The sequence below is a fragment of the Salvelinus sp. IW2-2015 genome, linkage group LG16 (assembly GCF_002910315.2).
Source record: "Salvelinus sp. IW2-2015 linkage group LG16, ASM291031v2, whole genome shotgun sequence".
Taxonomy (NCBI): domain Eukaryota; kingdom Metazoa; phylum Chordata; class Actinopteri; order Salmoniformes; family Salmonidae; genus Salvelinus; species Salvelinus sp. IW2-2015.
Window position 1 is genome coordinate 5527097 of NC_036856.1, and position 24568 is coordinate 5551664.

At 42.4% G+C, this 24568-nt stretch overlaps 2 protein-coding genes across 5 annotated transcripts in view; both read right to left on the reverse strand.

Moving 5' to 3' along the window:
• Nucleotides 1–12610, reverse strand: part of LOC111975855 (uncharacterized) — a 28733-nt gene extending 16123 nt beyond the window's left edge. For all 4 annotated transcript variants that reach the window (XM_070447469.1, XM_024004511.2, XM_024004508.2 and 1 more), the window contains exons 1-10: nt 12485–12610; nt 10317–10432; nt 9817–9858; nt 9512–9608; nt 8037–8175; nt 6062–6146; nt 5861–5946; nt 5698–5741; nt 5488–5603; nt 5035–5076 (exon numbers count right to left, since the gene is read on the reverse strand). In XM_070447469.1, coding sequence (XP_070303570.1) covers nt 5035–5076; nt 5488–5603; nt 5698–5741; nt 5861–5946; nt 6062–6146; nt 8037–8175; nt 9512–9608; nt 9817–9858; nt 10317–10428 — 763 coding nt within the window. In that variant the 5' untranslated portion in view covers nt 10429–10432; nt 12485–12610. The remainder of the gene's footprint in view (nt 1–5034; nt 5077–5487; nt 5604–5697; nt 5742–5860; nt 5947–6061; nt 6147–8036; nt 8176–9511; nt 9609–9816; nt 9859–10316; nt 10433–12484) is intronic.
• Nucleotides 12611–17692: 5082 nt separating this feature from the next.
• LOC111975906 (E3 ubiquitin-protein ligase RNF220-like) lies at nt 17693–23860 on the reverse strand. Its single transcript, XM_024004587.2, has 7 exons — nt 23742–23860; nt 23367–23453; nt 23196–23251; nt 21551–21641; nt 20971–21079; nt 18988–19062; nt 17693–18877 (listed from the first exon to the last, which is right to left on the reverse strand). Exons 1-7 carry the CDS (start codon nt 23858–23860, stop codon nt 18806–18808), a joined length of 609 nt encoding a protein of 202 aa, XP_023860355.2. The 3' UTR covers nt 17693–18805.
• Between the last annotated feature and the right edge of the window lie 708 nt (nt 23861–24568).

The window sequence follows — 24568 nt, forward strand, 5'->3', positions numbered from 1 at the left end:
CTTTAACTCAGTGCGGATGTTGCCTGTAATCCATGGCTTATGGTTGGGGTATGTACATACGGTCACTGTGGGGACGACGTCATCGATGCACTTATTGATGAAGCCAGTGACTGATGTGGTGTACTCCTTAATGCCATCGGAAGAATCCTGGAACATATTCCAGTCTGTGCTAGCAATACAGTCCTGTAGCTTAGCATCTGCTTCATCTGACCACTTTCTATTGAGCGAGTCACTGGTGCTTCCTGCTTTAGTTTTTGCTTGTAAGCAGGAATCAGGAGGGTAGAATTATGGTCATATTTTCCAAATGGATGGCGAGGGAGAGCTTTGTACACATCTCTGTGTGTGGAGTAAAGGTGGTCTAGCGTTGTTTCCCCTCTGGTTGCACATTTAACATGCTGGTAGAAATTGGGTCAAACATATTTGAGTTTCCCTGCAATTAAGTCCCCGGCCACTAGTAGTGCCGCCTCTGGATGAGCATTTTCCTGTTTGCTTATGGCCGTAAACAGCTCGTTGAGTGCTGTCTTATTTCCAGCATCAGTTTGTGGTGGTAAATAGACAGCTACGAGAAATATAGATAAACTCTCTTGGTAAATAGTGTGGTCTACAGCTTATCGTGAGATACTCTACCATAGGCGAGCAAAACCTCAAGAATTCCTTAGATTTTGTGGACCAGCTGTTGTTTACAAATATACATAGACCGTCACCCCTTGTCTTACCAGAGGCTGCTGTTCTATCCTGCCGAAAAACCTTAAAGCCCGCCAGCTGTATGTTATTAATTTCGTCGTTCAGCCACGACGAAACATACGTTTTACAGTTTTTAATGTCCCTTTGGTAGAATATACATGATCGTAGTTTGTCTATTTTATTATCAATTGATTGTACATTGGCTAATAGGACCGATGGTAAAAGGTAGATTACCCTCTCGGCGACAGATCCTTACAAGGCACCCAGATCTTCGTACTCGATACCTCTGTTTCTTTCTCCTGCGAATGACGGGGATGAGGGCCTTGTCGGGCGTCTGAAGTAAATCCTTCCCATCTGAATCATTGAATAAAAACTATTCCTCCAGTACGGGGTGAGTAATGTCCTGATATCTTGAAGATCTTTTCGGTCATAAGACACGGTGGCAGAAAAATTACGTACAAAATAAGTTACAAATAATGCAAAAAAACATACAAAATACCACAATTGGTTACGGGAGCGTAAAACGGCAGCCATCTCCTTCGGCGCCATTCTTCTGAACCAGATGACCTGGCCTCCACAATCACCCGACCTCAACCCAATTGAGATGGTTTTAGGATGAGTTGGACTGCAGTGTGAAGGAAAAGCAGCCGATAAGTGCTCAGCATATGTGGGAACTCATTCAAGTGTTGGAAAAGCATTCCTCATGAAGCTGGTTGAGAGAATTCCAAGAGTGTGCAAGGCTGTCATCAAAGCAAAGGGTGGCTACTTTGAAGAATCTAAAATATATTTTGATTTGTTTAACACTTTTTTGGTCACTACATGATTCCATATGTGTTAATTCATAGTGTTGATGTTCTACAATGTATAAAATAGTAAAAATAAAGAAAACCCTTGAATGAGTAGGTGTGTCCAAACTTTTGACTGGTACTGTATATATTTTACAGTTTATGGGCAATATGATATGATAGTTGTTTACAATTAGGCTAAATGTCTTATAAATGTCCTATGAATATAAAATTATAAAAAATGACTCAAGAGCCATAAGAGTCTAGTAATATATCTCTGATATAAACTCAGCAAAAAAAGAAACGTCCCTTTTTTAGGACCCTGTCTTTCAAATATAATTCATAAAAATCGAAATATCTTCACAGATCTTCATTGTAAAGGGTTTAACACACTGTTTCCCATGCTTGTTCAATGAACAATAAACAATTAATGAACATGCACCTGTGGAATGGTCGTTAAGACACTAACAGCTTACAGACGGAAGGCAATTAAGGTCACAGTCATGAAAACTTAGGACACTAAAGAGGTCTTTCTATTGACTCTGAAAAACATCAAAAGAAAGATGCCCAGGGTCCCTGCTCATCTGCGTGAACGTGCCTTAGGCATGCTGCACGGAGGCATGAGGACTGCAGATGTGGCCAGAGCAATAAATTGCAATGTCCGTACTGTGAGACGCCTAAGACAGCACTACAGGGAGACAGGACGGACAGCTGATTGTCCTCGCAGTGGCAGACCACGTGTAACAACACCTGCACAGGATCGGTACATCCGAACATCACACAGCGGGAGAGGTACAGGATGGCAACAACAACTGCCTGAGTTACACCAGGAACGCACAATCCCTCCATCAGTGCTCAGACTGTCCGCAATAGGCTGAGAGAGGCTGGACTGAGGGCTTGTAGGCCTGTTGTAAGGCAGGTCCTCACCAGACATCACCGGCAAAAATGTTACCTGTGGGCACAAACCCACCGCCGCTGGACCAAAAAAAAGATCTCTTCACTGACGAGTCACGGATTTGTCTCACCAGGGGTGATGGTCGGATTCGCGTTTATCGTCGAAGGAATGAGCGTTACACTAAGGCCTGTACTCTGGAGCGGGATCGATTTGGAGGTGGAGGGTCCGTCATGGTCTGGGGCGGTGTGTCACAGCATCATCGGACTGAGCTTGTTGTCATTGCAGGCAATCTCAACGCTGTGCGTTACAGGGAAAACTTCCTCCTGCCTCATGTGGTACCCTTCCTGCAGGCTCATCCTGACATGACCCTCCAGCATGACAATGCCACCAGCCATACTGCTCGTTCTGTGTGTGATTTCGTGCAAGACAGGAATGTCAGTGTTCTGCCATGGCCAGCGAAGAGCCCGGATTTCAATCCCATTGAGCACGTCTGGGACCTGTTAGATCGGAGGGTGAGGGCTAGGGCCATTCCCCCCAAAAATGTCCGGGAACTTGCAGATGCCTTGGTGGAAGAGTGGGGTAACATCTCACAGCAAGAACTGGCAAATCTGGTGCAGTCCATGAGGAGCAGATGCACAGCAGTACTTAATGCAGCTGGTGGCCACACCAGATACTGACTGTTACTTTTGATTTTGACACCCCCCCCCCCCTTGTTTCAGGGACACATTATTCCATTTCTGTTAGTCACATGTCTGTGGAACCTGTTCAGTTGATGTCTCAGTTGTTGAATCTTGAAATGTTCATACAAATATTTACACATGTTAAGTTTGCTGAAAATAAACGCAGTTGACAGTGAGAGGATGTTTCTTTTTTTGCTGAGTTCATGTCATACTACGTACATTCACTTTAATGTTGTTTTCTGTCTTTAGTTATACTTATGTATGATGGAAAACATCTCTTTTGGCTCTTCAGCGAGCTGTCTGAACATTAATAGTCTATGCAGTAATATAACATTTGTGTGCAGATACAGTGCCTTCAGAAAGTATTCAACCCCTTGGCTTTTTTGTTGTGAAACAGCCTGAATTGAAAATGGATTACATTGATATTTTGTACCACTGGCCTACACACAATACCCCCTAATGTCAAAGTGGAATTATATTTTTGAAATGAACAAATTAATGAAAAATGAAAAGCTGAAATATCTTGAGTCAATAGGTATTCAACCCTTTTGTTTTGGCAAATTTTCTCAACAAGTCACATAATAAGTTTTTTTTTAATGACTACCTCATCCCTGTATCCCAACACATACACTTATCTGTAAGGTCCCTCAGTCGAGCAGTGAATTTCAAACACAAATTCAACCAGAAAGACGAGGGAGGTTTTCCAATGCCTCAAAGAAGGGCACCTATTTGCAGATAAAAAAACAGACATTGAATACCCCTTTGAGCATGGTGAACTTATTAATTGCACATTGGATGATGTATCAATACACCCAGTCAATACAAAGATACAGACGTCCTTCCTAACTAGTTGCCGGAGAGGAAGGAAACACCTCAAGGATTTCAACATGAGGTCAGTGGTCACTTTAAAACAGTTAGAGTTTAATGGCTGTGGATGGAATAACAACGGTGCAGTTACCTCCAAAATACTAACCTAAATCACAGAGTGAAAAGAAGGAAGCCTGTACAGAATAAATATATTCCAAAACATGCTTTCTGTTTGCAATAAGGCATAAAAGTAAAACTGCAAAAAATGTGGCAAAGAAGGAACTTTCCAACACAGCACATCACCGAGTACCACTCTTATATCATATTTTCAAGCATGGTGGTGGCTCCATCATGTTATGGTTATGCTTGTCATCAGCAAGGACTAGGGAGTTTTTAAGGATGAGAAGAAACAGAATAGAGCTAAATCCGAGGGGAAAACCTGGTTCAGGCCGCTTCCCAACAGACACTGCGAGTCAAATTCACCTTTCAGCAGGACTATAATCTAAAACACAAGGCCAAATATACACTGGGGTGTCTTACCAAGACAACGTTGAATGTTTTTGGGTGGCCTAGTTACAGTTTTGACTTAAATCTGCTTAAAAATCTATGGCAAGACTTGAAAATGGCTGTCTAACAATGATCAACAACGAACTTGACAATACTTTTTTAAAGAATAATGTGCAAATATTGCACAATCCAGGTGTGCAAAGCTCTTAGAGACTTACCCAGAAAGACTCACAGCTGTAATCGCTGCCAACGGTGATTGAACCATCTATTGACTCAGGGGGTTGAGTACTTATCAATATATACATTATTTTTATTATTATTATTATTCTTTTTACAAATGTTTAAAAAATTCTTCCATTTTGACATTACAGAGTATTTGGTGTAGATTGTCAGAAAATTACAATTAAATCCATTTTAATCCCACTTTGTAACATAACAAAATGTGGAAAAAGTCAAGGGGTGTGAATACTTTCTGAAGGCACTGTAACTGCCACCACTCAACATTCATGGCACTGCAACACACATTAAGTTTGAGGCCTGGCGTTCATACAGTAGGAAATTCTTACTAAAGATACAGTAGAAGACCAGCTTCATTCTTGGCCTGGAGAGCACCACCAATATCCTTCTGGGTTTACTGACATGATCTGTGTTTATGAGTAAGAGAATGATACTGTACCTTTGCCATCTACCTCTCCTGGACGTGGGTCCCTTGTTGTATCTGTAAGGACACATTCAGTGAGCATAAATGTAACACTCATCTTATTCTGTGAGCATACATGTCATAAATGATACAGAATGATATCAATAACCTCAACTAATGATGAGCATTCAAAGATATGCCAGACAACCCTAACTGTATGCCGTTTATTTTGTGCTCAGTGGTCTACCTCATGATCCAGTCGATAGCCATCAAGAAGTGAAATGGTGACAGTGGATATCCCTGTCTCGCACCAATCAGCACAGCCATAACTAAACTGTTATACAATTGTTTGAATATGAGTGGTCTACAGAAATATCACACTCCAAGTACTATGACATACGGCCTGTAGTTAGATAAGGCTGAGACAGTGGGGATAGATCCTGCTGCGGCTACCACTGGAAACTACATGTTGGGTGACACAATACGTACGTGATACGCTGAAGCCGAAAACTCCCTTGTAGTCCTTCAGCAGCTTCTTCAGCAGAGTGCTCTTCCCTGCCCCCGAGGGGCCACTTATGACAACAGGCCTGGGTCCTGACATAATACTGACGCAAAGGGAGAGAGGGATTGAATACAACGAAGGATTTTGTTACAGGACACGTGTGGCTATGATATGCATAATAACAAAATGATTCTTACGAATTGCATCTTTCTTTCTTGGTTGACTGAACTTTAGTAATTTCCTGTAGAGACAAACGTGTGAGAAAAATTTCTGTGAGACCACTACCGACTGACTCAAATTTTGAGAATTCTACTTTGTCCCTATTCTACATGCAGACAATTATCCTCTCTTCAGACTCACCTCAATAAGAACACTTTGCAACTTCTCATAAGCCTCCTCTAAGTCATCATTGACAATAAGCATGTCAAACACTCCAGGCTCGTTGCCTAAAATAGGAAAGTGATAAAATAAGGCATAGCATGGATTATTATTGGTTCCATCCATATTTTCCAAAGATTTGCAGTACAACTATGTCTATATGGGATCGTAAGGGGGACCTACTGAGCTCCATGTCAACCCGTGCTGCCTCCAGACGCTTCTGCAGACTCTCCTCTGTCTCCGTATTTCTGTCCCTCAGACGCTTTTCCTGTACACATCAATTGTCCCTAAAGCTATTACAATATCTACATTTCAAGAGTACATTCATACGTTTCAAGAGACTCATGTCACTAGCTCAAGGATGACATTTCCAAGGGCTAGCATATGTGACCCGTTTCAAGATGTCGCACGTCACTACTTTGCAGAAGAGGCATTTCAATGTTGTTGTTGTTTTTTTAATCAAAAGGCGTTTTTGGGCAGAAATGCCTTCTTGAACACGTGAACTTTCATGTGCTTTAATAACAAACTTGTATGACATCTGTAAATACTAATAAACATTTTCAATTACAAGCCTAGTTGGTTTAGCCACTGACAAAGGCAGGAACCTTCCCACTTGCCATGATTGGTTCAGATAATGGATGGGTTGGACATGCTGAGAGAGGAGTTCGGATTGGTTTGCCATGTAGCCCACTTCTGTCTATAACATGAGCTGCTCAGTATGTGTAGTAGATCATCCTGGCTTTTTTGAAAGACAATGTTAGCCATAGAGAACTGCAAAAGTGTGGCTACTCCTCTCAACAACATTGTTGCCCCGAATTTAGCAGACCCTATCGACAAAGATCAGTGGGAAAAGGTTGTGATGGACTGACGTTCCTTTCTGCACACGGTTGACCGGAGTGACTTGACACAATAACGGGCCAAACAAGCTATAACAAGCTACAAACCAAATGGAAAATACACGCTTCTGTGAAGCATTCAACCATATATACGGGTAAGAGTCTAGCTACATTTTTAGATATTATATGTTTCTAATTTGGTCAGAACGTCGTTTTCTTTGCAAGTTAAAGTGTACTAGTGAAGGTTAGCTTGCTGGCTCGTGTATGATATGTGTAGTAATATTATTAGTATCTCAGAAATATATTTGCATTGCTAGTTATAGCCTAATGTTAGCTAGCTAGCTAACATTGAAACTAGTTGGTTAGCTGCAAATTCATTCTCAAGCATTTCATGGGTGGTAGCTAGCTATGCCAATTGTTTGTACTGTAGCTATGGTTTGGGAATATGGTTAATTGTTTAGCTAGCTAGCTACATGTCTAAACAAAAGACTTCACTTCGCAAGAGAATGATTACATGACCCATCAAGTTAGCCAGGTGTGTCTACTGGAGATTACGGCCATCTATTATATTTAATGAATATGTGTACATGTGTAGACAATAGTGGCCCATCCACTTAGCTAGATGTGGCTGGGGGATGGTTATAGCATTTCCTTCACATGACCCATCAATTTAGACAAGTTTCTGGGTAAGCATAATCTAATAATAAAAAAATATATATGTTATATTTTTATCTGGACACTGAAAGTCAGATTCGGATATAGGCCAAGGACTAGATAAAGTGTATTTTTACCTGGAGTTTTACCTTATTGTAGGTTTCTACTTTCACCACTTTTAGTCTTGAAATCTTTGGTTATTCACCTTAAAGAGATGGGTGGGGCTAAGGCTTAAGAGGGTGTGAACGATGCTGAATAGGTGTAGACAAAGAAGAGCTCTCCGCTATTGTAGGTGTACCAAAACATTCAAGGGACATTTTCTCAAAAGTGGGGTTACAAGTTTATCAAATTTCAAAGCAGAATAACGTTCCCATTCTTCCTCATCTGCAGTGTATGATATACCATTTTGTAGCGCCGAGTCTCTACTTTTATCCAATAATAGCGGTCCAAGCACAGAACATTGAGGAACGCCAAAGTACACAGTAGTACCCTTTGCGTTGTTTGATTGTGGACTTGTTGCAGAGTTTACAGTCGCTCAGCCATGATAGATAGCATTCCAGTGTGACATATGTCTACACCTCAATAGGAGTATATCAAATGAGGTTCTTAAATGTTTCATAATGGGCCATGCTGACTATTGCGGCTCTCAACTCTGAATTGGGCATTACCAGGATCTCTATAGAGGGGGGCTGGATAGAGACATAGATAGGGTCCAGGTCAGTCTGCTTGATGTTCCTCACTCCCTGGATGTCCACATCCAGAATGCAGATGAGACCATTGCCCCGCACTTCGTCTACAGAAGACTTGCTATGTAGAAAACAGAAGATATAAGTAATGTTCACTCATTGTTTCACAGTTCCATTGAACAGCAGAGACAAGGACATATGCATCTTTCCACCTGGATATGCACAGTAGGCTTACAACATGGGGGCTTTTAAACAATAAATATGGACAGCGTAAGAGTGACACCTCACACCAGTGACTATTCCTCACATGCTCCAGTATGACTAGGCTAGAGGATAGTGACATTAATCCTAACACCAAAAGCAGGGTCCAGTGGTTCTCCGTTAGCGTCAAGACTTATCCTCAGCAGGGGAGGGACAGATTAAACATGACACTGCAGGTCATGAGCTCTACGGTGGCTCCTGTGCTATCTGGATATGTACAATGGAGGATAAAACTAATTCTGTCCCAGGGATCACAATGGACCAGCTCTTAAAGGAGAAGTTCACTTTTCTTTTAACCAAGTCTGTATTTTGGATGTAAATGGCATGTTATAGAAAAGTCCAGACAGTTTTTTTGCGATTTCACTTGGTTTTGGGAAACTTACCCCAACCAGCGATACAGTTCCTCATGCCTGTTCTGCAGTTCCAGGGCGTGAGTAAAACAAGCTCCCAAAACACCCGAATACATCCTTTAAAAAAAACGTCAACACTCTCAGTATGGTGATGCAGGTCTTTAGATGATGTACACATGAAATTGGTGTCATTCCGAACTTTATCCTTAACGTTATTTTCCATTTTGTGTGACTCGAGCGGTTTCCCTTATCCATCTATGATACTTCTCTGTGTAGCCCGTGCATGCCCACTTGGAAAAGTATGTCTTGAGTTGCACAAAATGTAATACAAATGTTGCGGATAAAGTTTGTAATGACACAATTTCATGGGTAAAACATACTGAGAGCGTTGCCGTTTCTAATAGGGAGTATTTGTTTTAAGTTTCTTTAGATTCTGTATCCTTGCCCAGGCACTGCAAAACGGACAGGAGGAAGTGTATCGTGGGTTGGGGGTACATTTCTCAAAACCAATTTGGTTAAAAAGTGAACTTCTCCTTTAAAGTGATCTATTCAATCCCATGACAGTAGAATCACTTGTGGGTTCTAGTCACTAGTGGAACAATTACTGTACTTGTTTATTTAAAACCCAATGAACTAGCATACTGTTCCAAAACTGCAGTACCATTCCCCACATTCTCAGGTAAAAAATAAACACATAAAGATTCCTGGATTTCCTGCCTATTCCCTCCTTGATTTCAGTCATCTTTCATCTGGGATTTCTGGAAAATCTGAGAAGTCACCGGAATTTTGCAACTCTGACTGTAAGACATTTTGATGTCAACAGAAAGTTATCAAAATGTACTCTACCTTGTCCCATACAGGTTCCCTGAAAACTCTGCATTCTCAATGTATGTCCCATCGTCAATATCCTCCTGCATAGCCTCCCTGTTTGAGAAGTGGTAATCTTCAAATAGACCGGAGAGGAGAATAATCCGTTAATTGCTGAAGCCAGCATTTAAAGTTACAAAATCAAAAGTGAAAACCAGAAGTTACAAAACCAGCTTGATTAAAAGCCTGGAGAGCATCACTGATATCCATCTGGGATTACTAACATGACTGAGATGGGTTTACTGACATGATCTGCGTTCATGAGTGAGAGAATGTTACTGTACCTTTGCCATCTACCTCTCCTGGTCGTGGGCTCCTTGTTGTATCTGTAAGGACACATTCATTGAGCATAAATGATCAACATCCATCATCAACATCCAGTCATACAGAATGCCATCAACAACCTTAACCTTATGTGTATTCAAAGACATGCCAGACAAGCCTAACTGTATGCCGGTTCTTTTGTTTTCAGTGGTCTTCCTTGCAGCCAGCAAGAAGAGGAATGGAGATGGAGGACATCCCTGTGTCACACGGATCAGCACAACCATAACTAAACTGGACATGGGATGGTATACAGAAATATCCCACCCCAAGTCCAATGACGAACAGCCTATGCTTGGATACAAATTGGATGCACTAACCCAGACCAAAGTCCTATGACAAACGTGGCCTAGAGGTAGAGAAGGCTGAGACAGTAAGGACAGATAGGGCCTACTGCTGTACCACTTCCTCCCAGGCAGGATATTGGGATAGGAGTCAAATGGCGGGTGAAGCACAAACGTACGTGACACGCTGAAGCCAAAGACTCCCTCGTAGTCCCTCAGCAGCATCTTCATAAGAGTGCTCTTTCCTGCCCCCGAGGGGCCGCTCAGAACAACAGGCCTGGGTCCTTCCATAACACTGGAGAGGGAGAGAGGAAAAACCCTTTTGTACTGTAAAATTATGTACATTCTGATTTTTTTTTACATTCACCAATGCATTTTCTACACAAATAATCTTAAACTTTAATTGAGCCACGCAATCCGTTTTAGACACTTTTGGATAATTTAGGCATGAAATTAAAACATACTAACTTTTAGACAAAAATGCTTCAGTTAGTATATGGTGGCACCAGCCAGGTAAACAAAACCAAAGCATGGATTGTTGTCTCTCTTTGTACAAAGACTGCTTATAGGGTAGTCGAAGTCTGTGCACGGTTGTGTGACAATAGCGACCTTCTATGCAAAGTAGCGAAGACTGACGTAGCCTTTCGCTGTTCAGTAGCCCACCACTGTCTAGCCTGCCACTACCACAACCAGGAACAGATATACCAAACAAAAAGGAATGAAGCACACTCAAGATTTATTCTGTAACCTTCAAAATTATTAAATCAGGCCCTGGCTAACTCCACTCGTAGGAGCCAATCTGCGTAGTGTGCTTGGAAGCTAACCAGCTAGCGAGGCCTATAGCTGAGCAGTTCTTCCTCTGGCCTTAGGCTCAGATGCTAACGTCTAATCCACTGATCCAGTGGATTTAATGGCTACGCTACGATCAGACATGGGGGTGGGGGGGGGGAGACATGTGACTGCACATTAGGACCACACAATGAGTGTCAATTAAAGGGTCAAACACAAAACCCACAAAAACCTTAAGAGAAATTGCGTTTTCTACCCCTGGGTGTTTAATCTAGCTAGGTGGTCATAATCACTACTTTCATTTAGATCATAGATGTGCAGCTATTCCGGTAACACTCTGTCAGCCCTATGGGAATTATGCAATAATTTTCCACGAAACCAACATTAGGTTCACAACAAATTCATCACATCAGCAATAGCCCAACTCAACATTATACAAATGGGTAGACATGTGATTTGATGGAGCAGGTTGGATGATAGGACCTTGTAAGAGGGATTAGGCCTATATTTCACAGGCCACTACAAACAGATGCCACGCTCTCGAGGTGCATTTAAAAAGGCCTTTTAATTAAGTCAATCCAGGTCAATGAGGATGATCGCATAGGAACTGGTCCAAATGGAACATCAGGTACAGAGCTGGGTCAACACCCTTACAGTGTATCTGCCAGAAGAAAGGCGTATTGTTTTGTCTATTGTGACTCGGACAATAAGGATATTCCCAGATATACACCATGTTCAAATAGGTGCGTTTCAAGTCAGTCAGTAGTGGTGGCAAAACACTGGAGGTAATGTCTGAAGCTCTTCATCCTATTGGTGAAAGGATGTTCTTGCTGACTTTAGACTCAGTGGCTAATCAGCCAATCTGACCTATTTCGAGTCCTGTTTGACTCCCTATATCAATGAGGTCGTGACCATTCAAGGATGTTTCCTGGGAGAACACACTCAAGGCTGTCAAACTCTTTACTTATTTAATTGGAGTGTATACCAGACTTAACTCTAAGAGATCCGTAGATCATTGAACCATCACAACCCCAGATTCCTGTCTGCTGACCTTAGTTGGGCATTTCATGAAAACAACAGACCAGACCGGCCATAATTGAATAAATGAGTTAAGGGTCTATTGTCTACCCCTTAAGATGACTCAACTTCACAAAGACAACATACTGTAGCTGTTACTGATGTTAGATCTAATCATTGTATAACCTGTTCAAATATACGTTGTCAATATTTCAGGGGAATCCTACTAACGCGTACAACTTATAATCTCCAAGCACCGCAACAAAAGAACATTCAAGGACTGCACACTTGTTAATGAATTCCAAATGTCGATGTGGAGTCCATAAAAAGCAGTTAGTTGTACATTAAGTAATTGCCAGGTTACATTGATTACTGAAGACAGATCTCAGTTTCAACTTGATGTACTGTATAATAGCTATGTCCTACTGTATATTAGCTATGTCCTACTGTATATTAGCTATGTCCTACTGTATATTAGCTATGTCCTACTGTATATTAGCTATGTCTTTCTTACATCTTTAAAGTTGAATGTTTGTCTTACCTTATCTCAGTGGCTGTACTGTGTGGCTGTAGAGAGGATGTCTCTGAGGGATTGGGACAGAGGAGAGAGCTTTACCTGGGTGTGTGTTTGTCAGTTGTTGGTAGGTGTGTGTCAGACTGATTGACATAGACAGCTTACTGACAGCCTCAATTACCACCTCCTCCCGTCAGCTCATCAGCCAATCGCATGCTGGCCTTGTTTATCTGAGCCGTCCGAACAGGTAGCGCCTTAATTACTTCAAGTCATGTGACAAGGACTGGTTCTGTTGGCTTCTCGGCTCCGTTTTTTCTGATTTGTCACAATGTATCACTGGTCAATCAGGTTGTCGTCCTCCGCTCTTGGCTACCAAACCCTGTTTAATGATAAACTTCTTAATGAGGAGGAAATGTGACTAAGGGGAACAAAAGGCCACACCATCATCCACTTTAGTATACACAGACACAGTCAAGAGATAGAGAGCTTGTTTGATCTAGTAGATTTGCAGTCTGTAAGTGAGAGGTGGCTGTCCTGGCATGGTTGGTGTTACATGCAACACTGGTCTCACATAGAGGATGGGTCCAGATTAGGGTTGTGGCGGTCTTGACATTTTGTCAGTCGTGTGATTGTCAAGCAAATAACTGCCGGTATCACGGTAATTTACCGTTATTAACATAAACACATTTAGCATCTCCTAGCTTCCATGCTTAGCCTACAAGCCACTGATGCAGACCTTTGGAACATCTACATTTTAAAAAGTATTATAAATCCATGTAATATAGCCTACACCTTCACAATAAATCCATTATTTATTTTAGACAGGTCTAAAGAAACATGATATGAAGAAAATGTAGTCTATTTCAGAAGAACATAATTGCACACTCTGAGTTGTCCTTATGCTAGGTCCTGATCTGGCTATGCCATATTATCACAGCTCAGGCTAAGACCCAGATGCAGACACAGGAGGCGGATAGTACGAGTCTCAGAGTTTATTACAGTACAAGGGGCAGGCAATCGGTAGCTCAAGGCAGGCAAAGAGTCGTAATCCAAATCAGAGTCAGGCAGGTACAGGACGGCAGGCAGGGTCAGGACAGGCAGAAAGGTCAGAACTGGGAAGACTAGAAAAAGCTAAAACTAGAGCACAGGAAACACAGGAACACGCTGGTAGGGCTTGACGGGACAAGGCAACAGACAAACAGAAAATGCAGGTATAATACACATGAGTTAATGGGAGACACCTGTTGGGGGTTGGAGACAATCACAAGGCAGGTGAAACAGATCATGGTGTGACTGTAACCCCCTAAGGGCGCAACTTGGCATCCTACCCTGGGACATACCTGGTTGACTGGGGTGTTGACAGCGGAAGTCGGCGATGAGGGCTGGGTCCAGGATATTCCTGGCGGGGACCCAACACCTCTCCTCCGGGCCATAACCCTCCCAGTCAATCAGGTACTGGAATCCCCTGCTTCGACGTCGAACACTCAGGTGGCTGTTTACGCCGGATGGCCGTTGACGAGGCGGCGGGAGAGGTCTGGGCCTGGAAACAGGAGACAAAGGGCTGTGGGACAGGGGTGTAATCCTAGATAATGGAAAGTGGGATGTAGACGAAGGGTGCGGGGCAACAGAAGGCGAACAACAGAGGGGCCAAGGGCCTTAGAAATGGGGAAAGGGTCGATAAAACGGGGGGAAAGTTTGTGGGACTCCACCCGGAGGGGCAGATCCAGAGTGGAAAGCCATACCCTCTGCCCAAGACGGTAGCGGGGAGCAGGGGTCCGGTGGTGGTCCGCCTGTCGTTGATACCTGGGGATGTTCTTGAGAAGAGCGGCCCGGGCTCTCGTTTCCAGGTCCTGATTGGCTCGCTCTGACTGGCCGTTCAAAACCAGAGGACAGGCTGGCTGACGACCCAGTAAGGGTGCACAACGCCTTTCAGATCCGGGATGAGAACTGAGGACCGCGATCGGAGACCATGTCGACCAGAAGTCCATGGATCCGGAAGACGTCCTGAGTTGGGCCGTCTCCTTAGCTGAGGGTAACTTAGGAAGGGGGATAAAATGGGCGGCTCTGGAAAACCTATCCACCACCGTAAGGATGGTGGTGTTGCCATCTGACGGAGGGAGACCTGTGACGAAGTCCAAGGATATATGGGACCAGGGGAGGTGAGGAACAGGCTAAGACCCAGATGCAGACACAGGAGGCAGATAGTAAGAGTCTCAGAGTTTATTACAGTACAAGGTGCAGGCAATCGGTAGGTCAAGGCAGGCAAAGAGTCGTAATCCAAATCAGAGTCAGGCAGGTACAGGACTGCAGGCAGGGTCAGGACAGGCAGAAAGGTCAGAACTGGGAAGACTAGAAAAAGCTCAAACTAGAGCACAGGACACACGGGAACACGCTGGTAGGCGAACTGGCAACAGACAAACAGAAAACACAGGTATAAGTACATGAGGTAATGGGAGACACCTGTTGGGGGTTAGAGGCAATCACAAGACAGGAGAAACAGTTCAGGGTGTGACACATATGGCTGTAGTCTACACTACTTCATTTAGCAGAAAAGATTTGCTTAGAATTCCGTGGCATTATTTTATAGTATGAAGAATACAATTGAACATAGCCGAATAAAATACAAAGGATATTTTCTCCAAACGAGTTGACGGAGTGCGCACATACAGCTATTCAGTGTTGAGCAGTTAACAAAGAAACAGGCCCTCCTATATACTTAATTTAGAGTTATTTCTGCAACTTTAGCTGTGATACAAGCGTTAGGCTATATGTTTAGATTTTTAATACATTCTAAGGCTGCATGATCAGACTCTAATGATCATTTGAAAAAGATTGTATGAAAAGCATGAACACTGCTTTGTTTGCACACACTTCATCAGTCTCTCATTCACAATTTGGCAAGCACTTGATAATTCCTCGAATTTCCCGGCTGCATCCCCTTTGTGTGGCTGTAATGCCCGCAAAAAAGAAATCCATGCCTTTTGCGGCCGGTGGCTGAATATAATCATTATAATTCCCTTCTCCCGACTGCGTGCTCCTCTCACCTCTCACTCACATGGCTCTCTCAGATATCTAAATTCTTATTAGCCAATGCCCGTCACGTGATCAGGTCCTTCTCACAGTCTACAAGTGCAGACAAACATTGGGGAAGCAACTGCAAATTCCGGGGTGCATATTGAAGATGTTGGAAGAACTGTCCACATTTACTTTTCGTCAGCCAACAAGATGAGGAGGCCTAACAGACAACAAAAGCACTAGCCTATGTCAATCGACTATCCTCTATAGTACAAAAGTTGACCTATTCTATTGGTTAATTAGAATCTCTGTGAGAAATAAATATTTAAAACATAGTCTGAGACAGTTGTGGGACGCGATAGATCCCAAGTTAATACAACCACTAGCATAAAAAATAAGTTGAAAGCAATGAGGCTGATGCAACAGATCAGAACGTTTAGCTTAAAATGTTGATGAACTGTTAGGCTATTTCTTCACATTTTTAACGCAGCAATGTGCACAAGGCAGAAGGCTATCAGCGTGAATGTTCCAAAATGCTATCAACTAGCGGGAGAACACCATTCTCAAAAGTGACCTCAAATGCGGTTATGCATGTAATGCTTTATTATAAAGGTGCATTTTTATGGTGAAAATTATCATTCCCAAACTCACCACCTATGTATGCCAGTTAGGCTCTGCACCGGTTGGAAAGCGGATGAATGTGCTTAATTTTAAGACGTTATTTGGCCGCTTTAATTGTGATACAAACCTTATTCAAAACATACAGGCCTACGGGCTAGACTTACATGAGGTGTGCAACTATGATTTGAAAAAGTCCCTCAAAAAAAGGCATGAGCTGTTTCTTACCGTACTGCACACAAGCAGGGCATCATTCACAAGTGATAATACACCATTCACAAGTGATAGGCTAATATTGTCACCCATCAGACTAATCTTGATTTAATATTTTCTTTACACATACTAAATAATATATGTGTGAATTTTGTTTTGATTTACAATGGACCATTATCATGCACCGTCTTGAAACGGAGCAGGGGGGGAAATATATGTAATCTATGCACTTAAATAGCGAATGGAGGACGCTTTTCCCGTGGTTCATTTTCATGCAGGCCAGGTAGGCTATACTCCTGTTGTAAAGAGAAGCAATGTGCTTAATACTAGGAAAGTTAAGAAATAAATATGAAGTGTTTTGATTTAGATTTTTGAATAGATTCGCATTGATGTCAGAGTGATTCGAGGGACAATAGAGTGCTGAGTACCAGGCAGTTTGGTAGGCTACTAATGACCATCAGCAGCATCAGAGCTTGGAGAAGCCTAGTTACCGTGAATAAACGGCCACGTGGAATTTGACTGCGCTCGTGACTCGTGACCGCTGGTAAATGGTCATCATAACAGTCCCAGTCCAGATGCTCCTTCCCCTCGGGTCCCCCACCCGTCTCAGGTGAGGTGATGGTATGACATGTGTTATTACATGTGACACTGGCATCTAACTCAATTCCTGGAGGGCAGAGTGTCTGCGTTTTTTTTCTCGCTCCTCCCTTGTAGTTAATTGATTAATTAAGGAATTGATAAGTTAGGAACTACCTGGTTGTCTAGGTCTAGGTGATAACAACAACCAGTAGACAAATAGCTTTTCCCGGGAATTGAGTTTGACATCCCTGGCATATAGAGGATGGGTCCTGACAATACTGATGCGTCATTGTGAAGACTCCACTTTTACTCTACTCAGCCCATGGAAATAGTCCCCCCCCTCATTCGCTCTCTGTCCATCCCACCCTACTGCCCTACCAGGTCAGACTCCTTAGCTCATATCCTTTGTCTTGGCAGGAACAGTGGGCGGTCAGAACATGAAAAAAAGCTCTGAATAATAGGATTTAATGGCTTAGTCTTGACCTGACCTGACCTGGACTAATCCTGAAGTAACCCATTTGTTTCTTAAAGGACAATTGCATAGACATACAGTATATCAAGGCTCCGGACCGGACAGATCAACATGCAAGGAGCTGCTTGGCTTTTTATGATGGAACAAATCACACCATAGATAAGGGCAACAGGTCAGAACTATATCATCGAACTGTGAACATCATTTAGATCAAGAGACTTTGGTAAAACTTTATAAAAACTTTCATGAATAAGAATGAAGGAACTATTTATGAACTAAATAAGTATTTCATTTTTTTGTAAAAGTACAATTCATAAGCTTAACAATAATAATTTACAAAGCATTTAAACATGTATAAGCATTTATAATTGTTTACCGGTATTCATGACAGTTATTATAAAGTGTAAAAGCGAGATTATGGTTTTGATCTTTAACATTGTACACACATTGACTCTAAGGCCGGGATTAAATCCGATCGTGGGTTATAGGCATTGCAGCTTTTAAAGTCAATTTCCAATTTGAGCCGACACATGCAGCTTTACCGTGAATGGGATCTATGCGAACACGGGAACATTGCCTTTAAACGTCGCAGTGCCTATAACCCTCGATCAGATTGAATCTGGGCCTAAATCAAAAATCAGTGGAATAAATGTTTTTCAATGATATCGTTAGTGTAGATATTTTTTTGATATATATTTATGCAATAACCATCTTTTTTAAAGACACATTGTTTTTTTGTAACATTGATTAATTACACTTTGTACTCCTGTACAAAGAAACACAACCTAAACGACAAACACAAAATAATTAAATCTCAAAATATGACAATTGCTATGTTCACACTTTCCTCCCACCCTAACTAACCAAAAAGCATGACTTTATAAGAACATGACCGTAAACACAACGGGAGTGTTAATCTTTTTCACATACACAATTGAAAACATACACAAAACTATTTACATGTGCTTTATCTTGATAAAAACAGACAACTATTATTTCTAAAAAGAGTATACAGAATATTATAATAGTCCAGAGTGATCTAAATCCATCTGAAAGCTTTCTTTCAGTGCCTGAGCGCTGAGAATACTTCAGTTCTTGTCATTTATTTCATTTACGTATATACCTTATGGTGATTAATGGATTGAGCACAGAGTCCTCCTCTTAGAACTGTCCTGGCTCACTAAAGGTGGAGGTGAGCTCGGTACAAACGAACACCATCCAGCTGGGCAAACCAAAGGTGAAATGTCAAACCTAAAACGTCAAAGGACATGAGGACTGATCGTTGTGCAATACCCAGTCATGGGTACCATCTATTCATGAGGTGCGCCCCTACTCAGTTCGGAAGGTGGGTGGGGGGGGATAGGTTAAGGTGCAAAGACAAGGGTGATCTCTGACAGGCCAGCTGCCCTTATGTCCCCCTCAAAGGTCTGTGCTTCACTGGCCCCGCCGGGTTACAGATACACCCGTCGCAGGTCCCCAGGTGAAGTTATGGTGTTACACTGTGGACAAAGCTTCTTAGCCCCCTAGAAGACAAAAACACAGCCATGTGTGACTGCTTGACAGAAATACCATTTCATGCTCCTTAGCTTAGCATTATCTGACAGGATTTCTTTCCGTTTTTCTTTATTCTTACCAGTGTGCGGAGCCAGCACTCCTCACAGTGGACGTGCCAGCACTGGATGGAGCTGAGGGGCGTAGTATATGTGTCCTATAGGGACAGGCACACAGACAGACATACAGACAGAGAGAGAAACAGTATGGGATTACAGTGCTGCACAGTAAAACCCATTCCACATTCTGTCCTGTTCCCGCTCTGATTAAATGGGAGACAGCTGTCACTAGATGGCGCTACGTGTCTGTATCTGCTGTATTAGTGTGGCTTGAGAGGATGGATGAGTGGATGGAGGAGTTAAGTAGCTAGGATGGATGAAACAGCTACCCCTTGACTTTTTCCACATTTTGTTACGTTACAGCCTTGTTCTAAAATGAATTAAATCGTTTCCCCCCCTCATCAATCTACACACAATACCCCATAATGACAAAGCAAAAACTGGGTTTTAGATTTCTTTAAAATGTATCAAAAATGAAACACTGAAATATCACATTATCACATTATCACAACATCACATATTCAGACCTTTACTCAGTACTTTGTTGAAGTGCATTTTGCAGTAATTACAGCCTCGAGTCTTCTTGGGTATGACGCTACAACCTTGGCACGCCTGTATTTGGGTAGTTTCTCCCATTCTTCACTGCAGATCCTCTCAATCTCTGTCAGGTTGGATGGGGGAGCGTTGCTGCACAGCTATTTTCAGGTCTCTCCAGAGATGTTCGATCGCGTTCAAGTGCAGGCTCTGGCTGGGCTACTCAAAGACATTCAGAGACTTGTCCTGAAGCCACTCCTGCGTTTTCTTGGCAGTGTGCTTAGGTTCGTTGTCCTGTTGGAAGGTGAACCTTCGCTCCAGTCTGAGGTCCTGAGCGCTGTAGAGTAAGGTTTTCATCAAGGACCTCTCTGTACTTTGATCCGTTCATCTTTCCCTCGATCCTGACTAGTCTCCCAGTCCCTGATGCTGAAAAACATCCCCACAGCATGATGCTGCCACCACCATGCTTTACAGTAGGGATGGTGCCAGGTTTRCTCCAGACYTGARGCTTGGCATTCAGGCCAAAGAGTTCAATCTTGGTTTCATCAGACCAGAGAATCTTGTTTCTCATGGTCTGAGAGTCGTTTAGGTGCATTTTGTCAAACTCCAAGCAGGCTGTTATGTGCCTTTTACTGAGGAGTGGCTTCCGTCTGGTCACTCTACCATAAAGGCCTGATAGGTGAAGAGCTGCAGAGATGGTTGTCCTTCTCGATGGTTCTCCCATCTCCACACAAGAACTCTGGAGCTCTGTCAGAGTGACCATCGGGTTCTTGGTCACCTACCTGATCAAGGCCATCTCCCCCGATTGCTCAGGTTGGCCGGGCGGACAGTTCTAGGAAGAGTCTTGGTGGTTCCAAACTTCTTCCATTTAAGAATGATGGAGGCCACTGTGTTCTTGGGGACCTTCAATGCTGCAGAACATTTCCACTACCCTTCCCCAGACCTGTGCCTCGACACAAACCTGTGTCGGAGCTCTACGGACAAGTCCTTTGACCTCATGGCTTGGTTTTTGCTCTGACATGCATTGTCAACTGTGGGACCTTATATAGACAGGTGTGTGCCTTTCCAATCAATTTAATTTATGACAGGTGGACTCCAATCAGTTGTAGAAACATCTCAAGGATGATCAATGGAAACAGGATGCACCGGAGCTCAATTTTCTGAATACTTATGCAGAGCAGCTGTGATACATTCCTCAAAAGTCCGGATTAAATCAATTGTTCAATTGGAATGTGCTTACTTTGGGTCTCATAGTGTGTTTAATTAGTTCAATGAAAGGTTATCAGTATACAATTCAGTACATCCGTTGAACTAGATTCCTCCCAGTGCTGCTATACTAACTAGCCTGGATCCCAGACGTCTTTGTGCTCTCATCCAACTCAATTGTTCATTGTCAAGATAAACAATGATAATGAGTAACAAGGAGTTGGCAAGACAGCACAAACAGGCTGGGATTCAGGCCATACACTCACCATACAGATGAGACATTTGTATCTGTCTCCTCTGGACATCTGCTTCTCTAGGTCTCGTATCCGAGTTTTTAGTGCATCGAGTGTCGTGAGTGCCGAATCCTCAGAGACCCTGAACACACACACACACACACACACACACACACACACACACACACACACACACACACACACACACACACACATACAGTGAGAGAGAGGAAGGGAGTGAGGGGGACAGGAGAAGAAGAGGCCAGAGTCATTTATAAATCGAAGACGGATGAAATGATTAGCTGGTAGACATGTACATAGAGAATGAATTTTAGGAGCAGTCACATTGCCAGCATTCACTGTCTCATTTATCATGGGAAGAGAAAACAGTGCTGAGAGAGGGGGAGGGCAAGTACCACACACACAGGCACACAGGCACACTCACATTCATACACACTCAGTCACCACCAGTCGTCCTCTATGAGTTGAGCTTGATTTATAGATGAGCTTAGGGGAAAGATAGAGTTTAGGTTGGGATTTCTGGGACGGTTTACAGTACCACGTAGTTAATGGTAATGTGGAACATTTTCACAATTTTATTTTCAGAACTTACGTCTCGATGTCACTGTTTTTACAGGTCCTGTGTAGGGAGATTATGCTGTTGTCCAGTTTGTTGCGTTCTCCGTTGCTGGTGGATGGACATCCTGTAGCAAAAGAGGACTATCATTTTAAATTGGGACACCCCCCAATCATTCCAGTTCTTCTCAATCACGTACAAGCATTTTTTGGGGGAACAATGTTGTTGATTTTCAAAAACAGAGTCCACAAGACACAGAACTCTGTGGCCTTTCGCAAAACAGTAAATGCGTTTTCAAAATGTGGTTGCCTTCTCAAAACAGAAATACATTCATCAGAACGATATTATAGCATCAAAATTGCAAATGCATTCATCGAAAGAACACGACTGCCTGCAAAAAAGATTACCGCATCAATAGCTACTTAAATCTCGAGTCCAAGCAGAGGAAACAGAAAGTTAGTCTGTTTTAGAAATCCCAGTAGATCAACACATTTTCTGTGCAGTCAGCAAATCCTCATAATCAGAAGTAAAACGATCCAAAGGTGCAGAATTATGGGCAATTACTTACTCTCCTTTTATGCATATTTCACCAAACAATTTCATACACATCGAATCAAGTATTACTCCAGGTAAAAAATTAAAATAGGATTCATTCATCGGTATCATCACAATCCAATTCTATGTATTCAATACGAAGGTTGGTTTTCTCATCGTTTTGTAGACTTTCCATTGGTGCACAGAAACACAACAGAAATAAGGAATGGAGGAACACAGCTGATATGAATGTATAGGCCTAAATCCCAAGCTCTATAATAGAAGGTCCAATGTTTGAGATGATCACCCAAAGTTACTTAGACGTAACCCAATTTCATTCTCTGCAACTCTCCATGTCCGCAATATTGTAAAAAATCATAGCAATAAGTCTGTCCCCATTGACTAGATCTTTCCATGTACTGTACATGCTATTGCGCTGATGGGATGATTTAGAATTTTGTACGGTAGTATTTACTGATTGACGGAAACAATGAACACAATTGCACACATTTCTCTTCTGATGAAAACAATGTGTTAATATTCTGTGACGAAAACACTTAAAGGTGCAATACGCAGGAATCGATCCGCCATTTCCTGGTTGCTAAAATTCTAATAGTTCGCCTAATTTCAGTTTATGTGACAAAACAAGCAGTCATTGTATAGAGTATAATTGTACCATCTAAACCAAAAAAATCTTGTATTTTTAGCTATTTGAAAGTCAAAAAACGTGAACTAAAGAACGGGACGCATAGAAATAGCGAACATCGAACATACCTACCGCTTCTTAGACTCGCTTTCAATGACAACGAGAGATCTATAACTCTCATTTCTATGTGAATTTGGTCGGGCCGCCCAAAAAGTGACACATTGTAGCTCTAACAGCGAATTTTGCATTCACTGCTGACATTTGTATTTAATGGTTTGCAAAAGGTGGTCTAAGATATGCAAGTCGGGGAACCAAGGCAAGAAAATGATCAAAAGTTGTGTAAGTGTATTTGATCATTGCTGTTCTGCTTTAGATACATTTCAACACAGATCCAAAAATGACTTGTACACAATTGAGAAAAAGTGTCATATCCAACTAATGAAGTACTACACATGAACTCAATCGAGAAACCACATGTACTGATACTGTAGCTGTTCTCACCCTCATTTGTCCATTTSGAATGTTCCAGAGTTACTCTGTTGGACAGAGTTCCAACACTGAGAAGCAAAAGTAGGATCGTATTTACAACTAATAAGACAGTTAATGCAGATAATAATAACAACACAAAAATGAGGCAGTGATGGAACATAGTGCGCCTGTGATGGTGCGTACTTTAAAACAGCCCCCCTCAGTGCTTTCCTCTCCTCCACCTCCCCAGGCTCCCGTTGTGAACAGGGGATGATGTCTGCCTCTGTATATCTGGATCACCAGGCTAAGGAAACACATACATGCAGTGGAACCATAGAAATATACATGGTCGAATGGATGTTCCAATTGAGGGGAACACGAGCACTTTATGTGATGTCCAGCATTTCTCACCGTAGGTTCATTTCTTCTTTCTATGCCTGACTGTTGCCGCATTCAACAACGGCACATTGTTCCCTTGTTGAATTATTTGTTCTGTGTGCAACAATGTAAACCTCTTCAATGCTGACACATTCTTGTCAATCATGTGGAATTTCGGAGATTGGTCAATTAGAAGGATACTGTGCTCTTCCGTAGTCCGCGGTGTCGTCTCCATCAACGTCCAGGTCAGCATCACTGTCACCGCGGCCCTCATTAGATGTGCTGCTGCTCACAAATACCGACCCTGAGGAGAGCCTCATTATTATCTCCATCCCAAATGGCACTCTATTCCCTATATGGCGCACTACTTTTGCACTGTAAAGGGAAAAGGGTGCCATTTGGGACATACCCTCTCTGGCATCCTCACTTTCACCTAGCAGATTCTCACATGGTAGACGGTGTCATGTTGACTATTGAGTGCTAAGAGCAGATGCTCAGGGCCAATGAGAGGTGAGCCGTTTTTGCCTGTCTAAGGCCATTGAAAGGTGACACTTGAAAACCCATTTTCAGTAGTAAATTATGAAAACCACATAAGATTTCTCCATGTCACCTACAGTATCTCCTCTTTTCTGCCACAAGGGTTAAAGAATTCCGGGAACGTTCCCAAAATTCCCTGGTTTTCCAGACATCCTGGTTGGAAGATTCCTGGAATTCGGAGGGGAATATGATTTCTGGAATACCTGGAAATGTTGGAATCCTATCTGCAACCCATATACACTGCTCAAAAAAATAAAGGGAACACTAAAATAACACATCCTAGATCTGAATGAATGAAATATTCTTATTAAATACTTTTTTCTTTACATAGTTGAATGTGCTGACAACAAAATCACACAAAAATGATCAATGGAAATCAAATTTATCAACCCATGGAGGTCTGGATTTGGAGTCACACTCAAAATTAAAGTGGAAAACCACACTACAGGCTGATCCAACTTTGATGTAATGTCCTTAAAACAAGTCAAATG